We start from the raw sequence: 18,157 nt of genomic DNA, 5'->3' as shown, positions 1-18,157 counted from the left end.
TTAGGGAAGAAGAACCATGAATGCAGCTCTGGAGAAAGCTGCATTTTCCTATATCAGATTACCCAATAGTCCCTGATGCAAAGAGCTCACTATTCAGGCTCTCAGATGTATAAAGAATATACTTCCAAGTAGAGAATGCTGCAAAATGTCTGCTTTGACAAGAGCAGAATTGTGAATGCAGCTCTGGAGAGAGCTGAATTTTCTTATATTAGATTACTGTACCGTCCCCTACGCAAAGAGCTAACTATTCAGGGTGTAAGAATTGTAAAAGAATATACTTCCTAGTAGATAATGCTGCAGTATTTCAGCTCTGAAAAAGGCAGAATTACAAATTCAGCTCTGGAGAGAGCTGAATTATCCTATATCATAATATCATACAATCCCCAATGCAAAGAGCTCACTATCCAGGGCGTACATTTGTAAAGAATATACTCCCTAGTAGATAGTGTTGTGAAAATTCAAATTTGACAAGGGCAGAATTGTGAATGCAGCTCAGGAGAGAGCTACATTTTCAAAAAAAAAAAAAAAATATATATATATATATATATATATATATATATATATATATATATATATATATATTTACACACAATTCCTGTACATTTCTCAACCCAAAAAGCTCATTATCCAGGGTGTAAATTGGCAGATTGATTCAGCATGGGAATTGCAGCTCTGAAGCCGGCTGCATTATAAATTCAGCTCTGGATATGTACGGAAACTTTATTCCATTCATTTTAACATACATGTACCACGATTTAGCAATCCCGGGATATTTGGGAGTGATATCTGCAGACATAATGAAAGCCTTGGGGTGAAGGAGGGAACGTCTAGACTTCTCTCTGCCAATTGTTTCTCTAACTTTCTTGCTAACTCTGTGGGAAAGTTATGCAGTGTCTGCCACCTCTTTGCCTCATGTAACCTAAATGCAGGCAGCGAGGGCGCAACAAAAGGAGCAAAGACACTTCAAAGTACCGCAACGTGGCGGATGAATTAGTAATGAGGATTAGACACTTCCAAGGGCTTTGAGTTTAAAGCCAAGCCAAAAAAATTCCCAAAAGCTGCAGGGGCAAAAGGTAACAGGGGCTACGGGGAAATCCTATGCTGCGGAGTCATGTTGGGAAGCCAAGATTTAAAGGGACAAGGGGATGGAAAATATCCGGAGATTAAGAACCGATATAAAGATAAAGTGGGAAATAAAGAATTAGGGTGTAGATCTAAGATAGGCGGTGGGGTGGAGCGGCATTTATCAAAAGAATCGCAGCAGAAAAGTGGAGGGATGGGCAACAGAAAAATAGTGTAATTTATGTTAAAGTTGAATGAAGGCGCAACAACTTTTCAGCAAAGGTTGCATGTTGGTGAAGGAGATGCATGGTAAACTATAGCAATAGACCCCCAAACATGAGGCTGTGACTACTTACCAAACCAGCGTGGCCTTCGAGTTCCGTATAAGACCGAATAGCACCAAGAGGCAGATGAAGACATGAAATAGAAGCAGTCCCAGGTAACCCAACCACCTAGGAGGAGACACAGACACATCTGCTGTAACATGATGACACATGGAGGCCTAGGGTGGTAAAACAGTTACCCTCACACATCAATGGGGGCCAGGGGTGCCGCATGTGATGAGGACCGAAGGATGGAGGTCCTGTGGGGGCTAGCTACAGAGGACGGAGGTCCTGGGGGGGGGGGGCAGCTAAGGAGGACAAGGTCTGAAAAGGTGGGGTTGATATATGGAGGACTAGACCCTGGGCAAGGGGGGGTTACGGAGGACAAAGTCTGAAGGAGTTGGGTAGGTATATGGGGGGACTAGACCCTGGAGGGGTTGAGGGGCGAGTTTCAGTGGACAAAGACTGGGGGGTTGGGGCTGGTATATGGAGGACTAGACCTTGGGGGGTGGGGTAGTTACTGAGGACAAGGTCTGGGGGGTTGGGGCTGGTATATGGAGGACTAGACCTTGGGGGGTGGGGTAGTTACTGAGGACAAGGTCTGGGGGGTTAGGGCGAGTATATGGAGGACTTGACCCTGGGGCAATGACAATGAGACCCCCTTAGATGTGAGCTGGGGAAGCCGTGCACCCTTGCCCTTCCCTTACCTGTACCAGTCATACAGATCCACCTGCTCCGCCAGGTCGTCCATGGAGATGTCCTGGTTTTTCCAGAAGGGGATATCGGCGGTTTGCTGCACCAGCGTGTACAGGAGACCCTGCAGCTTCTGCACAATGTGAAGGTAGTCCGTCTGCTTTGTAAACATGGCTTCCAGTTCTAGGAGATTTGGTTCCACAGTTTGGTTTAGAGCTATGGAGGTTTCTGTGACCTAAAAGAAATATACATCATAAACCATATAACGCCATACAGTGACTGATACAGAGCACCAAATCCCCAGCATTGACACTGAGGTATAAATTATACACCATGGCCACCACTAGAGGGAGCTCCCTGCATACAGATTACACACTGAACTCAATATCAAATCAATTTGCATTATGCTCCGCCTAGTGGTCACTGCAGGTATACTGTTCAGTCTTAAAGGGGTTTTGGGCTTTAGCTATAGATAATCGATGTAAAAAACTGACACGACAATCAGTTTGTAGTGGCCACGGTGGGTTACTGCGGCTCAGCTGCAGCATAAAGGCAAAATAAAGTCATGCTGCCCATTACTTTAAAAATCATAATGTTGCGATATGTCATCCCTTTATAGACTGGACCTACCCCTTTAACCTCCCGCAGCGGCCTTGTCATCCTATTATTACTGTTAAGTAGCAGCACATTTCGGCTGAAGATCCGGTTTCCCCGATATAACCTTGTCGGAGAGATCAAATTCCCAATGGCGACGGACCTCGCTAGGGAAATCCAAAGCCTCGATTTTATTTCGGCTGAGGGTCACCCGTATGGCTTGATGAGCAATTACAAAGAGCGTCTCCCCCTCCGGAGAACCTGCCCAATTCTACATTTCACTAAAAATTCCTGCATTTTACTAGGAGCAGTCTCTGAAACACCAGGAAAGCCTACGGAGACAATCATTGGCTGAGACAAGTCACGTGATAAGCTGCCTGGACTCGCCTAGTGCTTCCTGTTCGAGAGACAAAACAGGAAATGGAATGCAGTGGGGCCAGGAGCAGCAGTAACGGAATGGAGAGTTATCCAAGTTATTTATCTGGCCCCATTCACACATATAACATTCATTTTCACTAGACACTAAAAGTCTAAGAAATTGAAAATCCTTTTAAGGGCAAAAGATTAGCCATAAGTCTTGGATAGATACACCAATATAACGAGGGGTCCTCTGACCCCCATCCCTCCTACATGTGTGACCCCAATTCTAGCAGTAGTGAAGGGGAGGGCTACAATCGCATTTTCCGTTTCTCCCAGCGCTGGGCTCAGGAGTCACATGGACATTGAGGAATTCCAGGCACTTCCTGATATCAGGACTTATAGTAATGGGGAATAACAGGAAATTTGTGTATCCCGTACATTGTGAGGTCACTATACACGGTGCAGGAGGCAGTGGAATACGGGTAGCTACACACTGGCATCAAGCTATGGCGCAGGGCACCTGCTATCTATCTATACACAATGACTCCAACAGGGGCATCAAATTCCTAGATGACCCCCCACTAACCCCTATTTCCAGAAAGTAAAAAAGAGAGAAGTTGCCCAATATGGGACACCAACAATCTGCTAAAGAGGGAAATTTCCGTTCCCCTTTCTTATAAATATCACATGACACCGGAGGCAGAATATCTGCTGACTGCTCCAGAATCCTCATTCAAACCCGACTATTAAAGGGGATGTACAGGATTATAAAACCACAGCCGATTTCTTACATAGAAACAGCGCCCCACGTGTCCACAGGTTGTATGTGGAGTTGCGGCTCCATCCAATATCACAATAGTTTGCTGACTAGGTAATCTATACCAAGTTTTCCCAGACTCTTGAGATTTACTGCCACCCCTTCCCATCCCGGCTATCTCCCCCCTGCATAACTCACCTCTTTTATACATACTGTACCTACTTTATACAGACATCATGATTTTTTCATCATCACTCCCATGATGCTTCAGCACAATCATCACATGACCTTCTAGGGGGTCATCTCTGCCATCTATATGCGTTTATACAGTGCAAAAACTCATGTGCCTCAGCACAAAAATCACATCCCAGTGTGCAGGGTAATCTCATCTCGTTAGCGGACATTACTCCGTCCTTCTATATTTCCATAATGTAAGTATACAGTCAGTACTTTATATACAAACCCCATTCTGATTTTAAGATCTCCTCTGCTTGACACAACCCCATGATGCCTCAGAATCATAAACACTTCGAGATTAAAGGGAACCTGTCGTCAGGAATATGATTTTTAGCAGGGGAACAGGTTCCAATAGCCTATACTAAACGGATTTTAAAAATGCCTTTGTCAGCATTGTGAATCATTTCAATAATTTGTAGAAGTTTAATTCACATTAACTGGCTCCCTGCCAGCAGCTTGTGGCGAGTCCCGGGGGGGGGGGGGGGGGGGGGCGGGGGGGGACGGGGGACTGTGTGTGCCTGTATCTCCTCATACATTCTCCCTCTATTCCACTCCATTTCCCTCCCTCCCCTGCCTGCTCACATGACATGGAAGTGGGGGAAAGCTGCATGAGTGTGGAGGAGAGGAGACGGAGACACAGGCCCACTCAAGCTGCAGCTTACCCCTCCCTTGGGCTCACCAACACGCTGCTGGCAGGGAGCCAGGTGATGTGAATTAAACTTGTACAAAGTACTGAAATGATTCAGAATGCTGACAAAAGTCATATTTAAAATCAGCATTAGTATAACCAGCTAAAAATCACATTCCTGGTTGTACTTTCCATACCAGTCAGTAATTTTATACCAACTGCACTAACCCCAATTTGATTTCCTCTACTTGACCATTAATCTCATAATGCCTCAGCACAGAATCACATGACCCTTTAGCTGTGTATATTCTCTCCAGCCTATACTCTCCCTAACATACCTCTATGTATAGTCAGTTCGCTATACATACCACGCTTACTTTATACAGTGCAAAAGACCATCTTGATATTCTCTACTTCATTATCAATCCCATGATGCCTCAGAACAGTATCACATAACCATTTAGCAACCCCTCTCTGCTAGCTGTGTACATCCTCCCCATCTGTATTCTTTATACCATAAGTATACGGTCAGGGAGGCTGAGCCGTGAGCTCCTTATGTATCACTGTGTGACAGGAACCTGGCCGATTATAGTTGCGAATAATGGGGCATAACTTTAGTTTGGGTGGAGCGTCCCTTTAAGTTACTAGGAGACGTACTTTTCCAGAGTCTGGGAATCCAATACGGTTTTCCGTGGAGCGCTCCGACATATTGGGCACATGCTGAATTTACAGTCAAACACACAAAAAGAAAACGAGGAAGAAAATCTATTTTTGGCCCCTTACCCGATCCTGGATTCCTGCCACGGTGCGGTTGACATGTCTCAGCGAATATGTCACTCGGTGGATGCCGTCGCTTGTCTCCCCGTTGCCATAGAAACCCACGGCGATGCCGGCACTGCAAGGGAGAAACGGAGCAGAAGTGACTTACCACCATGTAATACACTGACAGAAATACCTCTACAATCCCAGCGGAGGAGCATCCACCGCCCGCCATAGTTATCCCCACACAACCCGGCGGGATAAAGCGGGGAGAACATCCCTCCATGATGTGGGTGTGGTTTCCGTGCTTAACCATGAACCAATCACGTTTCATCATCTCTAACGACGTCAGTTTTCATATTACAACATAAAATGTGGGTGGTCCGGTCATTAATAGTTGTCATACGGTGGTACCGCCCACTATCCTACCCGTGTCTGACGCCAACACGTTGCTCCCTTAAAGGGATTTTCCAAGTTAAAAAATTTGTTAACATATCCATAGGTCCTCGATATAAGTGGGGGTCCGACAACCAGAACCACTACAGATAAGTGGTTCTTAATAGCTGATAAACAAGAGAACAGGACAGGAAGCGTACAGTGCCGTTCTCTCTGCAGTGGTCAGACCAGGTTACTACAGATCATCTCCCATTCATTTAAATGAGAGCTGAGCTGCAGTGACTCAGTTCGGCCTCTGCACAGAGAACGGCGCTGCCTTCTTCCTGTCCCATTCAGAAGTGCTGATATGCGAGGGTGCGGTTTTTTTTTGACGGCCACTTTTCTAATATTAAGGAGCCATCTTTAGAAAAGGTTATTAACATTTTAGCCCAGAAACCCACAAATTTTTAGCCCCCCCCCCCCCCCCAAAAAAAAACTTTGATTTTACAGATCTTAAAAACATTGAAAAAAAAACATTTCTTCAGTACTGGTTATAATTAAAATGTCCTATTCAGACCAACATGTCTCCATGGTTACAGACTACAAACAAACCCTGTGTAGTCTGATGCCCCGCTTTACTTTCTCCTCTTCTGTTTTGTTACCCCACATATTGTAAAAGGCCGACAAGAACATGACTACTGGATACGACTACCAGGTGAGTGTTTGTAGTCTGTTACCGTGGTGAAACACACGTTTGACCACAATTTGTTAAAATGACAAAAATTATGCTTTTTTTTGTAAAGCTTTAATTTTGATGTAACTTTATTGCAGCGCACACTGGTGTTTTATTTAGAACATGCAGAATATATTGAGCAACAACCCTTTAATTAAAGGGGTTGTCCAATAAAGTTCCTGGCTGAAAATACTGTACAGGCGGTCCCCTACTTAAGAACACCTGACTTACAGACGACTCCTAGTTACAAACGGACCTCTGGATGTTGGTAATTTGCTGTACTTTAGTCCTAGGCTACAATGATCAGCTGTAACAGTTATCACAGGTGTCTGTAATGAAGCTTTAGTGTTAATCCTGGTTCTTCCAACATTTTTAAAATCCAATTGTCACAAAGACCAAAAAAAATTTGTCTGGGGTTACAATTATAAAATATACAGTTCCGACTTACATACAAATTCAACTTCCGTACAGAACCTATCCTGCACATAACCCGGGGACTGCCTGTAATATTAAATGCAGCTGCAATACCAGGCACAAGCAACAGATTTGGGTGGCGACATTTTTTGGAGAAAATTAGAAAAAAAAAAAAAAACAACACTGATGTTTTCCTAATCTGGGAAACCCCTGTAAAAGGGATCCGGGAGGTCCAAGACTTTCCCATGTTCATCTGAACCAGGACATATCAGAACCAGGACATGGCTGGGCAGTCTGGAGGTCGTACATAGAGCCGGTCCACTCCCCAGCAGCTGTGTAACCCCGGCCAGCATCCCGCTCCTGTCAAAGTGCAGGATATGAAGATGATAATACTAACCCCCCGCAGCTGACCTAGATCCGGAGCGAGCGGGACGTGTGCAGAGGAGAGCCGCAGGACAGGAGCCGCGATGAGGAGGAGGACGCGCTCCATGAATGGCTGACTGCATCCTCAGCCCCCCGGAGGATTACTGCCACACAGGAGATTCCGGCAGGAGGCGCCGTTACTTCTAGATTGGCATTGCCCAATATTATGGGGGCGACATTCCAACCACATGATTGTAGGGTCTGTGGGGGGCGCACGATACTTCTCAATTGCAGAGAATTTCCTCTACGCTGATACATTGAAGCAAACTGTAATCACTAGTGGTGTAGTATTCAAAGAGTTAAAGGGGATTTTCGATCCCAGGGACCCAACGGATCAGTTTCTTCCAGCACCACAACTGTATGTAGGAAAGAGTCAGAGGCAGACAGCGCCACCCCCTGTACAGTGGTGGGTCTGAAGTACTGCAGATTAGATCTTACGGATGGGAGTGCAAAATCCCTTTTCTAGACCTAATGCTACAGTTACAAACCCTCAGCTGTCAGAAGTGTTCTGGTTCTGGTCACATCTTCTGGCCAAGCAATGGTCAGAGCAATCCTATGACAGCTAATGAGCTGACCATATTAATGGCCCATCGAGGCATCTGCCGTCTCCCAGACTAAATACTGTCCATAACAGAGGCTACAAAACTATTTCAAAAGAGGAAACGAAACATTGATGGGAATGAACCGAAACACAAAATGTACATCTGTCTCTCCAGCTGCAGCAATACTACAACCCCCATCATGCAGGCAGCCGCAGACTGATGGGAGTAACGCTCTGCAGCGTGGCCGGCCACAAGTCTGTAGTATGAGATGGTGTCTGAGTTGCTGCATGTACTGAGGAGTATTATACAGTATATATTATACGGTATTATAGCATCTTTCTGGGGTGCACATACTTATAGTATATACTACATGTCTGTATGTGGCTGTAGACTTCAACAGAGACAACCACCTACCTACCTGCTGCCATGTCTGCCTTAGGGGTATATGAAGTAAATATAAAAAAAAAAAAAAGAAAAAGAAAAGAAAAGTGGCCAAGCATGCATGTGTACAAAGGAATAGCTAGGTGCTATATCAGGTTTATGGGCACTGAAAGAGAACCGGTCATCACCTTTTTCACAAATACAGCTAGTGATAGTTAATATGGTTCTATGAAAACCTAAATGACATACTTCCTTTAGCTAAAAATATTTTCCTTCACATCCCAATAAAATCCACTTTGTTATCTTACCTGGCATACAGCAATATCTAGCGGGAGTGGGAGGAGGTATGTCCTGCCAGCAGAGTCCAGCAGCTACTCCCCATGCCGCCTCCTCACTATTCAGTATGTCATGTGACTAGGGTGATGTCATCTAAGATCCTTTACAAACTAACATGTATACCCCATGTATGTAGCTGATCACATGAAACCACAATTTGACATGCTTTGTGCAGCGCTGCATAATTTGTGTGCGCTATATAAAGAATTATTATTATTACAGCATGTCCCCATGGAAGATGGGGAGGAGCAGAAGTCCATGGAAGCTGCTGTGATTTCAAGTGATCAGATACATACATGGGGTAGGACCTTAGATGACATCACCCTAGTCACATGACATGCTGAAGGAGGAGGAATAGGAAGGAGCTGCTGGACTCTGCTGGTAGGAAATGCCCCCTCACACGCTTGCTAGATCTGGCTGTATGCCAAGTAAGATAACAAAGTTGATTTTATGGGGATGTGAGGGAAATAGGTTTTAGCTAAAAGAAGAATATCATTTAGTTAATAAGGCTCTATGGGAACCGGTCACTGGCTGTATTTGTGAAAATGGTGTTGACAGGTTCCCTTTAACAGTATGTAACATACACACACCAAAGGATAAGTCATCCATATAATGACTTGGCTGGGTGGGTCCAACATTCAAGCAAGCCCCCCATTACCTGCCATGTTCCCTGTGTGTCTCAGCTCCACTTCATATAGGATTTCATCCCGTTCATTCTGTAATGTCACAGCAGATAATCCTCCACCCACCACTTGTATGAGAAGGTTGGGAGGACTAAGGAGTAGGATCCTACACAGCGTTATTGTAACTGATTTATGTATCAGAAGCCGGACGACAAGGAACGACAAAGAGGACCCCCCACCCATACAAAATGAAATCCATTAACACCAGTCTGGTGGGCAAGATACATGGCGGGCGCCCTATTAGTGTCACAGACCCTCCAGATACACGGCCCGGGCTCTCGAGACCAGAAACAACTATTACAGGAGAACTCAACGACCGCATCCGCTGACAAATGTCCCGCTCCGTAATTATAGGAAAATGTTCAATCGCCAGGACGGCCCCATGACCCATGCTATACAGGGCACAAAGCCGGGGCAGCAGAACAGATGAGGAGGTTGTGTAATGGGTTAAAAAACATATTTATCATCTATTTATCTACTACTTCTCTCTTTCTTAGAAAAAAAAAAGGGAAGGGTGCGGAGTCTGGCGGTGCCACCGGTCCAAGAGCTGACTATGCATTCACACAGTGCCAATGATATAGAGGACTTTATGTATAGGAGCCCTATAAGGTTCTGTATTACTATATATCAGGACGTCCCACCTAAAGACACCTGCATCCTCAGCCGGGAGAGACGCTCATTCACCATCAGAGGAGGGTTGCGATGTCACCATCACCCGCTCCGAAGGATATTGGAGGGTTCTACAAATACAAATCTAATGTGTTCCGGCTGCTTAAAGGGGCTTTCCAGAATGTATAGGTACCTAGTAGTTTGGGTTTTACTTTGGAGTTTCTGGGGTCACTGCTTGACCTCCGCACACCCGGGACAACACTTCCTATTTTGTCGCCTTGTCATTCTTTGGCTGAATCAGGACACGTGACCCTCCAGGACTTCCACCCTTAAATAGGGTCTATTGAGAAATTTCTTTGATTCAGAACTGCAATACCAAGTACAACCACTATACAATGTAAGGCGCTGAACCACGGCAAAACTCTTTCTTTAACCTGCTAAACAGCAGGGGCGCTGGTTAGACCCCCCACAGTAAACCCCCGGAAATTTTGGCCAAACAGAACAAAAAGCCTGAGGGTGCCACTTGGCTTTGTACCCAAAATCAGGCGTATCAATAGGTTAGGCAGTTTTTTGCCACAAATTCAGACATGTTTATAACTAGAAATGGGAAAATGGGAGTGGCCTTAGGAAAGGGGTGTGGCTATGTGGGCTGTAATCCAAATATGCAAACGCACCTACATTTTGCACTCACTACCTTCGGCTATAGGGTTTGTACGTGGAGGGGTGACCAGCGATTGTACGTGGAGGGGTGACCTTTCCTCCAAGCGGAATAACAGAGGACCGGCACACAAAGGGTCCCGGATTTTTCTCTTCTCTCGGGTTCTTAGAAATATCTCAGAAGTGATAATGAATTCTGCCCTCGCACTTCAGTATCTGAGGAAATGTTCTATTCTGGGACTGTAGCCGCCTGTAGTGGGCTGGTTCCATCCCCCGTGAGCGCTGGTCTACAAGGATGAGAGTGCTGGTTCTGTCTCCGGGCCAGAGGATATTACTGGATCAGGACAGCGCTCCCTCCCAGAGGACGGAGCGCATCCCCCCAGCACTGTGCTAGTGAGAAGAATTAAAGATTTAAAGGACACCTGTCATCAGGTCTGTGTCACTTGTCCTGTCACTACTACCTGTTGGAGCAGCTCACAAGGATCCCATCCCAGCCTATATCTAGTCATTTCATACATTAATCATTGTAAAATCATCTATTCTTTATCATGTAAATGAGGCTGGTCACATGGTCAGAGGCAGTGATGTCACCCCTGTTACCCCTCCCCTCTCCTCCCCCTGCTCATGTCTGTGTGTAATGTATAGTAAAGCATGGCTAGTGTGTGTGCTGCATCTGATGACATGCTGCATCCTCCTAATACACAGACATCAGCTACACATGAATCTGACATGTTCTGCTGTAACATGGCTGCCTGGAGCTGCTGTATCTCTCCTATACACACACAGGCTGCAGGGGGCGGGGCCACCAGCACCAGGAAGCACATCATTATACAGCCTCACATCATTATACAGGCTGTCAGTCATGCACTGGGGGTGTGGCTGTACCTCCCACTCATGAATAGAGTGGACAGCTTGAATATGCTAATGCTTCATTGGACATTTCACAGGTCATTTGCATACAGCTTTAGGACCTCATTGCTTAGGTTTACAGGCATGTAGAGAGACAATGAAGGGATAGAGACAATGCTCTCTAATGGCAGTTTATGAAAATATATTTAGTTTAGGGGGTTATTTTGCATGACGGGTTCTCTTTAAGTATCTTCTTAAAGGGGTTGTACTATAAAGACACAGGATCGGTTCCTTAAAGTGTCCCATATGTAATAGAATGGATATGACCAGGGCTTCATCCACCTCAATTTCTCCTTTGAGTCTCAGAAGTGAGTGGAGCTCAGTTTGGGCATAAAGCACCCCCTTATCATACTATAGGAGACACCTTTTGTTCCATCATTGGTAAAGGGAACCTGTCCTCAGGTTATTCCCAATTAAACTACAATCCTCTTCAGGTAGGGTATGAAAAAGTCCTTTCTAGAATTCCCTAGAAAGAAAGGGGGGGGGGGGGGGTTAATAGGTAAAACAGGTGAATTTTCATGTAAAAGAAAGAATTCTAGAAAGGACATTTCGTCCCCTACTAGTAGTTTTGTGGGATAAATGTTGATTGATTTACGGCCCTTTTTACCTTAAAGGGAACCTGTCATGAGAAATTGGCCTAATAAACTATTACCAGTATGTTGTCAAGCAGTAGAAAGACTTCTAGATCAGGTTTCTTTCATGACCCAGCTTGATGGCATCATCCAGAAAATCTACTTTGCAATAAGATATATAAAGTCAGAGAGTTTAACACGGAAGTCAAGCTCTCCCGGCCTCTGAACACCTCCGAACAGATGATTGACATTTTCCGCCAGACTTCAGGAGATCTGATCAATGATGTCTCTGGATGCCGGACCATCAATTACAATGAAGGGGGCCTTATAAGGCAGGGAGAGCTGGACTTCAGTGTTAAACTCTCCGCCTCCTTGACTTCATAAAACCATTTTACATCTAACTTCAAAGTTGATTTTCTGGATGGTGTCACCGCACCAGGCCATGAAAGAAACATCACCTGGAAGCTGCTCCGCTGCTTGACAACATACTGCTAGTGGTTTGTTGGGCCAATTTCTGATGACAGGTTCCCTTTAAACAACAATACAAAAAAAGCAAAACTTTATTTATATGCACAAAGCAAAAAGTAAAGACCCCCGGCGGTGTCCTCACCTGCACACGAGGGTTGCGACGATCACACACCAGGCGGTGCAGCAACAATCCGCATTCGTGTTCTCCTCGGTCTTACGGTGGCGGCAGCAGAACCAGAAGGAATAGAAGAGCAGGAAGAGAAGATCCAGAGCGAGACAGGCGAGGGCCACACAGCTCAGGAGCATCAGAGACTGCAAGAGACACAAGGCGCGGACATTAGACAGCGCACATCGTATGTAACAGCAGCTCATACTATGTAGGAACCCCCCTGCACCCCCCTCCCCACTGCTCCTACAATCCAGACAAGAGAGAGTTAAGTCAGAGTCGGTGAGTGGGGTCTATGGAGAGGTGGGGGGGATGGTATTATCTACATTCATCATTTGCTAAAAGCGTAGGGGATGAGAACACCTTTAACGCTTCCCGTAGGCGACGTGCGGGGGGAACTCCCACGTACCGATACATCGTAACACGAAAAGATTAGAACGTGCCAAAAGACACTGAGTCACCGGCTCATTACTGAGCCCTCGCTGTCACCCCCACCGCACCCACATCCAGAGACCTGACAGGTTACATAACACCAGGAGCCCAACACACCCCACACCAAAGGGTTAAAAAAATTAATGTTCACACTGCAAATTTTTTTCCCCCATTGAAATTCATGTGCAATTACTCGCCTAACCCCGCAGCAATCAGCAGGCCCTTAGCCTTCCACAAACACCTGCACCCTCTGTCGTGTGACCCTATGTATGCGCCACACGTGGTATAACCGGCCACATCTGATGAAGCTAAAATGTACACCCTACGAGACCTCGTGTAAACCTGGAAGGAGCTAGAAGGGCTCACAAGTATCTACACACCGAGAGCGAGGGGTGGAGGATACACCAGAGAGGAGACCCCTAAAGTTTTGTCATACTGGATGGTGCCCCCTTCCTGAATGTCTTGTTCTGGCATCTACAAATAACCACAAATTGGGGCAGATTTACTTTCCCAGTCCTGTCGCGATCCCGCAGTGCGTTGTCCGACGAGGATTCGGAGCAGAGTTCACCTTCTTCTTCCCGGTGCATATGAGTGTGTGTCTTGCGACACAATTTAGTTTTTAAATTCCACGGTTTGTCCGAAGGCCACGCCCCCCCCCTAATTTGTGTCGCATGCAGGCCAGCGCCGAAGAGCCACAAATCGATCGAGTGCACCAAAAACCCAGGGCAATTCGGCGCAAAATGGAAATATCCGGGAAACCAGACGAAATTGCGGTCCGCGGACCTTTAGTAAATGTGCCCCATATATTGCACCATATATTGCTCCCTATACAGAGGCCATGTGACGCCCCCTCCCCCCCCCACATAGAGACTTCGCGACGCCCCCTCCCCCCCCAAATACAGAGACTGCGTGACGCCCCCTCCCCCAATTCAGAGACAATTACACGTATCCAGTGACTTTCTCCTTTTCCCTGAAACAATACACCTCCTTAAAGGGGTTGTCCCACAATACCAATCTTCATCCATATTTAGGTTAAAACACATTGTTGTAGAAGCGGCTGTGGTTCTGGGGTCAGTACATAGACAACGTGTGGTACTACAAGGTCCATGCAGCTGCCGGGCAGGATCCGGGGTGATGTCATTGTATACAAAGTCCTGTGAGGTCACGGCAGGGAAGCCCGCGCTCCGTAATTACATCATTACATTAACCCCGTTACATTGCGGAAGGAGAACGGCCTCTTCCATTCATTCGCCCGCTGACACGCTGTGTAAGGTCTTGAATTACAGAGTCCTGGCACCTCTTAGCAGCGTGTGGGTCTTGGCAGTGAACCGGACCATGAATAAAACACCTTACATCATCCCCCGGGGGATTACGTTGTGGGGCGCCAATCCAAATTCTAGTCTCATGGAAGACCGGGGGAACTTCTTCTATAGTGTCCATCATAAGATCCAAAGCTGGAACAGATCCAGACACTTCCTCAGAACTTTTCTCTTTGGAATGTGCTGCTTTGCGAGGCCGGTCCATATGGGATAAACCCTCATTAAGCAGAGTTCAGTTTGGGAAGTTGGCACCTAATCAAAGTGTCTGGGAAAGACTCTGCCAGCGCTGGGGCGAAGCGGGCACCACAGCCGCACATTTCTCATGAAGAATATTAACAGCTGACAGGACACCGCGTCCGACAAGATTGCCGAGAGTTGTTGCAGTGAACCATTTGACCGATCATATGCCAAAAATTTATAGAAATCTAAGGGGTACCACAAGGCGCAGAGGAAGTAGTTACACCCCTTCCAATGTTACCAGTGGGTCTCTTTTTTGGGAACCCGACAAGTGCAGAGCAACTACAAAAATGATCTGATTATTAAAGGGAACCTACCACCCCGATTCTACCTATAAAGGTAGAAGGGGTGGTAGGTGGATGAATGGGACGTGAGGATAGCCCTTTTTGGGCTAATCCTCACGTCCCGGCTATCTTTTTATAAAGTTTATTGCGGGCATATGCTGCGCGCCCTCGTCCGAGTCCCCCGGCATCTGCGGCCTACTGCGCATGCGCAGTAGCTCTGGCCCCGGAGCCGCGGCTGCGCAGCCAAAGGCCAGGGTTCTGCGCATGCGCAGAACGCAGGGGACTCAGACGAGGGCGCGCAGCTATGAAGAGCTGCGCGCTGAAGATTAAATGGTAGGCGGAGTAACGTGGCTACTGGGGCGTGGAGTAGCCGCGACTAGTAGCCTCATGTCCGGCTACTCCACGCCCCAGTAGCCGCATAAATAAATTTGCATATGCCCGCAATAAACTTTATATAAAGATAGCCGGGACGTGAGGATTAGCCCAAAAAGGGCTATCCTCACGTCCCATTCATCCACCTACCACCCCTTCTACCTTTATAGGTAGAATCGGGGTGGTAGGTTCCCTTTAACTTAAAAGGAAACCTGTCACCAGGATTTACCCCACTAAACTAACAGCCCCCTCCGGTGGGGGGTGAAATATCCTTTCCAGAATGCTTTTCATGAGAAGTGTCACCCGTTTATTTATAAAAAAAAATCTCTTCCAAAATCTGGCAAATATGACTCTTCTCATTCCATGTGTCACTTCAGAAGCCCCTATCTTTGGTTCTATAGCGCCTAAAAACATGCCTTGTGTGTCATATTAAAGAGAAGAATCTCATTTTTTAGATCCCATCATCATACGGTTCTGTGAGCTACAGAACTGGGCATATGCTCAGTTAAAAAAATAGGCAGGAACCAAATCTGTAGCTCGCATTTCCAACTATGTGTCTTTTATCTGTCTGAACATCTCTGGTTCTGTAGATCACAAAGCCACAAGTCTGAAGAGGAGATCCTTATCTTTAATATGACACCAGCAGCATGACTGTAGGTTCTATAGAACCAAAGATGGCACCTACAATCATGGTGCTGGTGTCATTTTAAAGATAAGGATCTCCTCTTCAGACTTATGGCCTCCTGATCTACAGAACCAGAGATGTTCAGACAGGTAAAAGACACATAGTTAGAAATGGGAGCTACAGATAAAGATTCGCTTCCTGCCTATTTTTTAACTCCTCGTAGGTCCAGTTCTGTAGCTCACAGAACCTAATGAGGATGGGAACTAAAAAAATAGATTCTTCTCTTTAATATGACACACAAAGCATGTTTAGGTGCTATAGAACCAAACATGAAGTGACACTACTCTGCAACCACTAAAATTGACTCATCATATGTGAAAGGGAGGAAAAAAATATTCATATTTGAATGATTGGGGGGGGGGGGGGGGAGAGATTATTTGGGATTTCTTATAAAAGAGGGATTTCTAGAAAGGAAATTTCATTCTCTACCCGAGGGGGCTGGTAGTTTATTGGTTTAACACTAGAGATGAGCGAACATGCTCGTCCGAGCTTGATGCTCGGTCGAGCATTAGGGTACTCGAGACGGCTCGTTGCTCGGACGAGTATTTCCCCTGCTCGAGATCGAGCATTTAATTAAAAAAAAACACAGTGAAGAACAATGAAGAATAGAATAAAAACAGTGAACACAGGATCATTTAAGATAAAAACACAGTGCAGAACACAGTGCAGAATAGATTACAGATGTTCGGCACATCTGCTTACTTGTCGGGAGATACGCGCGGAACGGCGCGAACAAAATAGCATGTGAAGAACAATATATATGTGTGAAGAACACATTGCAGATGTATTTAAACATCTGCAATGTGTTCTTCACACACATATATATTGTTCTTCACATGCTATTTTGTTCGCGCCGTTCCGCGCGTATCTCCCGACAAGTAAGCAGATGTGCCGAACATCTGTAATCTATTCTGCACTGTGTTCTGCACTGTGTTTTTATCTTAAATGATCCTGTGGTCACTGTGTTCACTGTGTTCACTGTTTTTATTCTATTCTTCACTGTTCTTTACATCTGCTAACTTGTCGGGAGATAATATACGCGCGGAACAGTGAAGAATAGATCGCAGATGTTTGCAAATTATCAGAAGACATTGTTTTTCAATTAAATAACACATTTTATTCCCGAACCATGGTCCCTTTGAAAAATGCTCGGGTCTCCCATTGACTTCAATGGGGCTCGTTACTCGAAACGAGCACTCGAGCATCTGGAAATGTTCGGCTCGAGTAACGAGCACCCGAGCATTTTAGTGCTCGCTCATCTCTATTTAACACCTTAAATTAGACCTGTGCAATGCTTCCTTTCACCTGCGGGGGTGCTGCAGAAAAACTGAACACTTGTTACAATTCTCTTACTTGGCTAATCAGTGATCATATTGGATGAGCATCAATCATACCCAACAATTTAGATGGGACTGGACGATTCGGGACATCCATGTATATGGGTAGCCTACGCCGGCACGACCCCTTTAAGAGCGGCTTTAGATGGGTGTAATTTTCCATTTATTTTTCCGCTACGCTTCTATAAATTCAATAGGAAGCCGTAATCTGCGATAGGATAAAAATGAGGGAATGTGCCAAGTGCAGACAATGGCAGGAATTAGGCGCGGGATGTCATCAGTATAGCGGGCGAGCACCACCGATCCAGCAAATCACATCCTATTCACAATCCTGCAGAAGCAGCGCAATACACGAGAACGCGGCTATTTCTGTACACGGCTGCGTCCTTCCAATTCCAGCCCCGCAGAAAGAGGGAGAAACGGTAACATAAATCCCACATTGTTCTTAGGAATTTCCAGAATATTCTTAATTTGGCCTCACTATATATTGTGCCGTAAGGGTGCAATTAATGTACATGACCCATTTATCGCCTGATACCAGTGTAAATTGTCAAATGTGGGCAGGGGTTATATTCACAACAGGGTCACATGACAGCAAGATGTCCACATGCAAGTTGGACCAAATGTAAGAGGGAAACGAGCTTCTTCCAAATCTTCTTTCTTCCAAAATCAGGGTGGATGTGGCTGAAGAGTTTCCGAAAGGCCATATACACATTTAAAAGTCATCTGCTCCACTGATGGGCTACATGTGATAGGACCACTATTGGAACACCACTCTGAGATGGGTACACCACTCTAGCACATGTAGAC

At 45.8% G+C, this 18,157-nt stretch overlaps 1 protein-coding gene across 4 annotated transcripts in view; it reads right to left on the bottom strand.

Moving 5' to 3' along the window:
- The window catches only part of TTYH3 (tweety family member 3), a 64,027-nt gene that overhangs the window by 31,721 nt on the left and 14,149 nt on the right, over positions 1–18,157 (bottom strand). For all 4 annotated transcript variants that reach the window (XM_072120322.1, XM_072120325.1, XM_072120326.1 and 1 more), the window contains exons 2-5: positions 12,658–12,827; positions 5,438–5,549; positions 2,093–2,313; positions 1,419–1,514 (exon numbers count right to left, since the gene is read on the bottom strand). In XM_072120322.1, the coding sequence (XP_071976423.1) occupies positions 1,419–1,514; positions 2,093–2,313; positions 5,438–5,549; positions 12,658–12,827 (599 nt within the window). The remainder of the gene's footprint in view (positions 1–1,418; positions 1,515–2,092; positions 2,314–5,437; positions 5,550–12,657; positions 12,828–18,157) is intronic.

This window comes from Engystomops pustulosus, chromosome 8 (genome assembly GCF_040894005.1).
Source record: "Engystomops pustulosus chromosome 8, aEngPut4.maternal, whole genome shotgun sequence".
Classification (NCBI taxonomy): Eukaryota; Metazoa; Chordata; class Amphibia; order Anura; family Leptodactylidae; genus Engystomops; species Engystomops pustulosus.
Note: the sequence above shows the minus strand (reverse complement) of the source record. Positions and strands in the feature narration are given on the sequence as shown.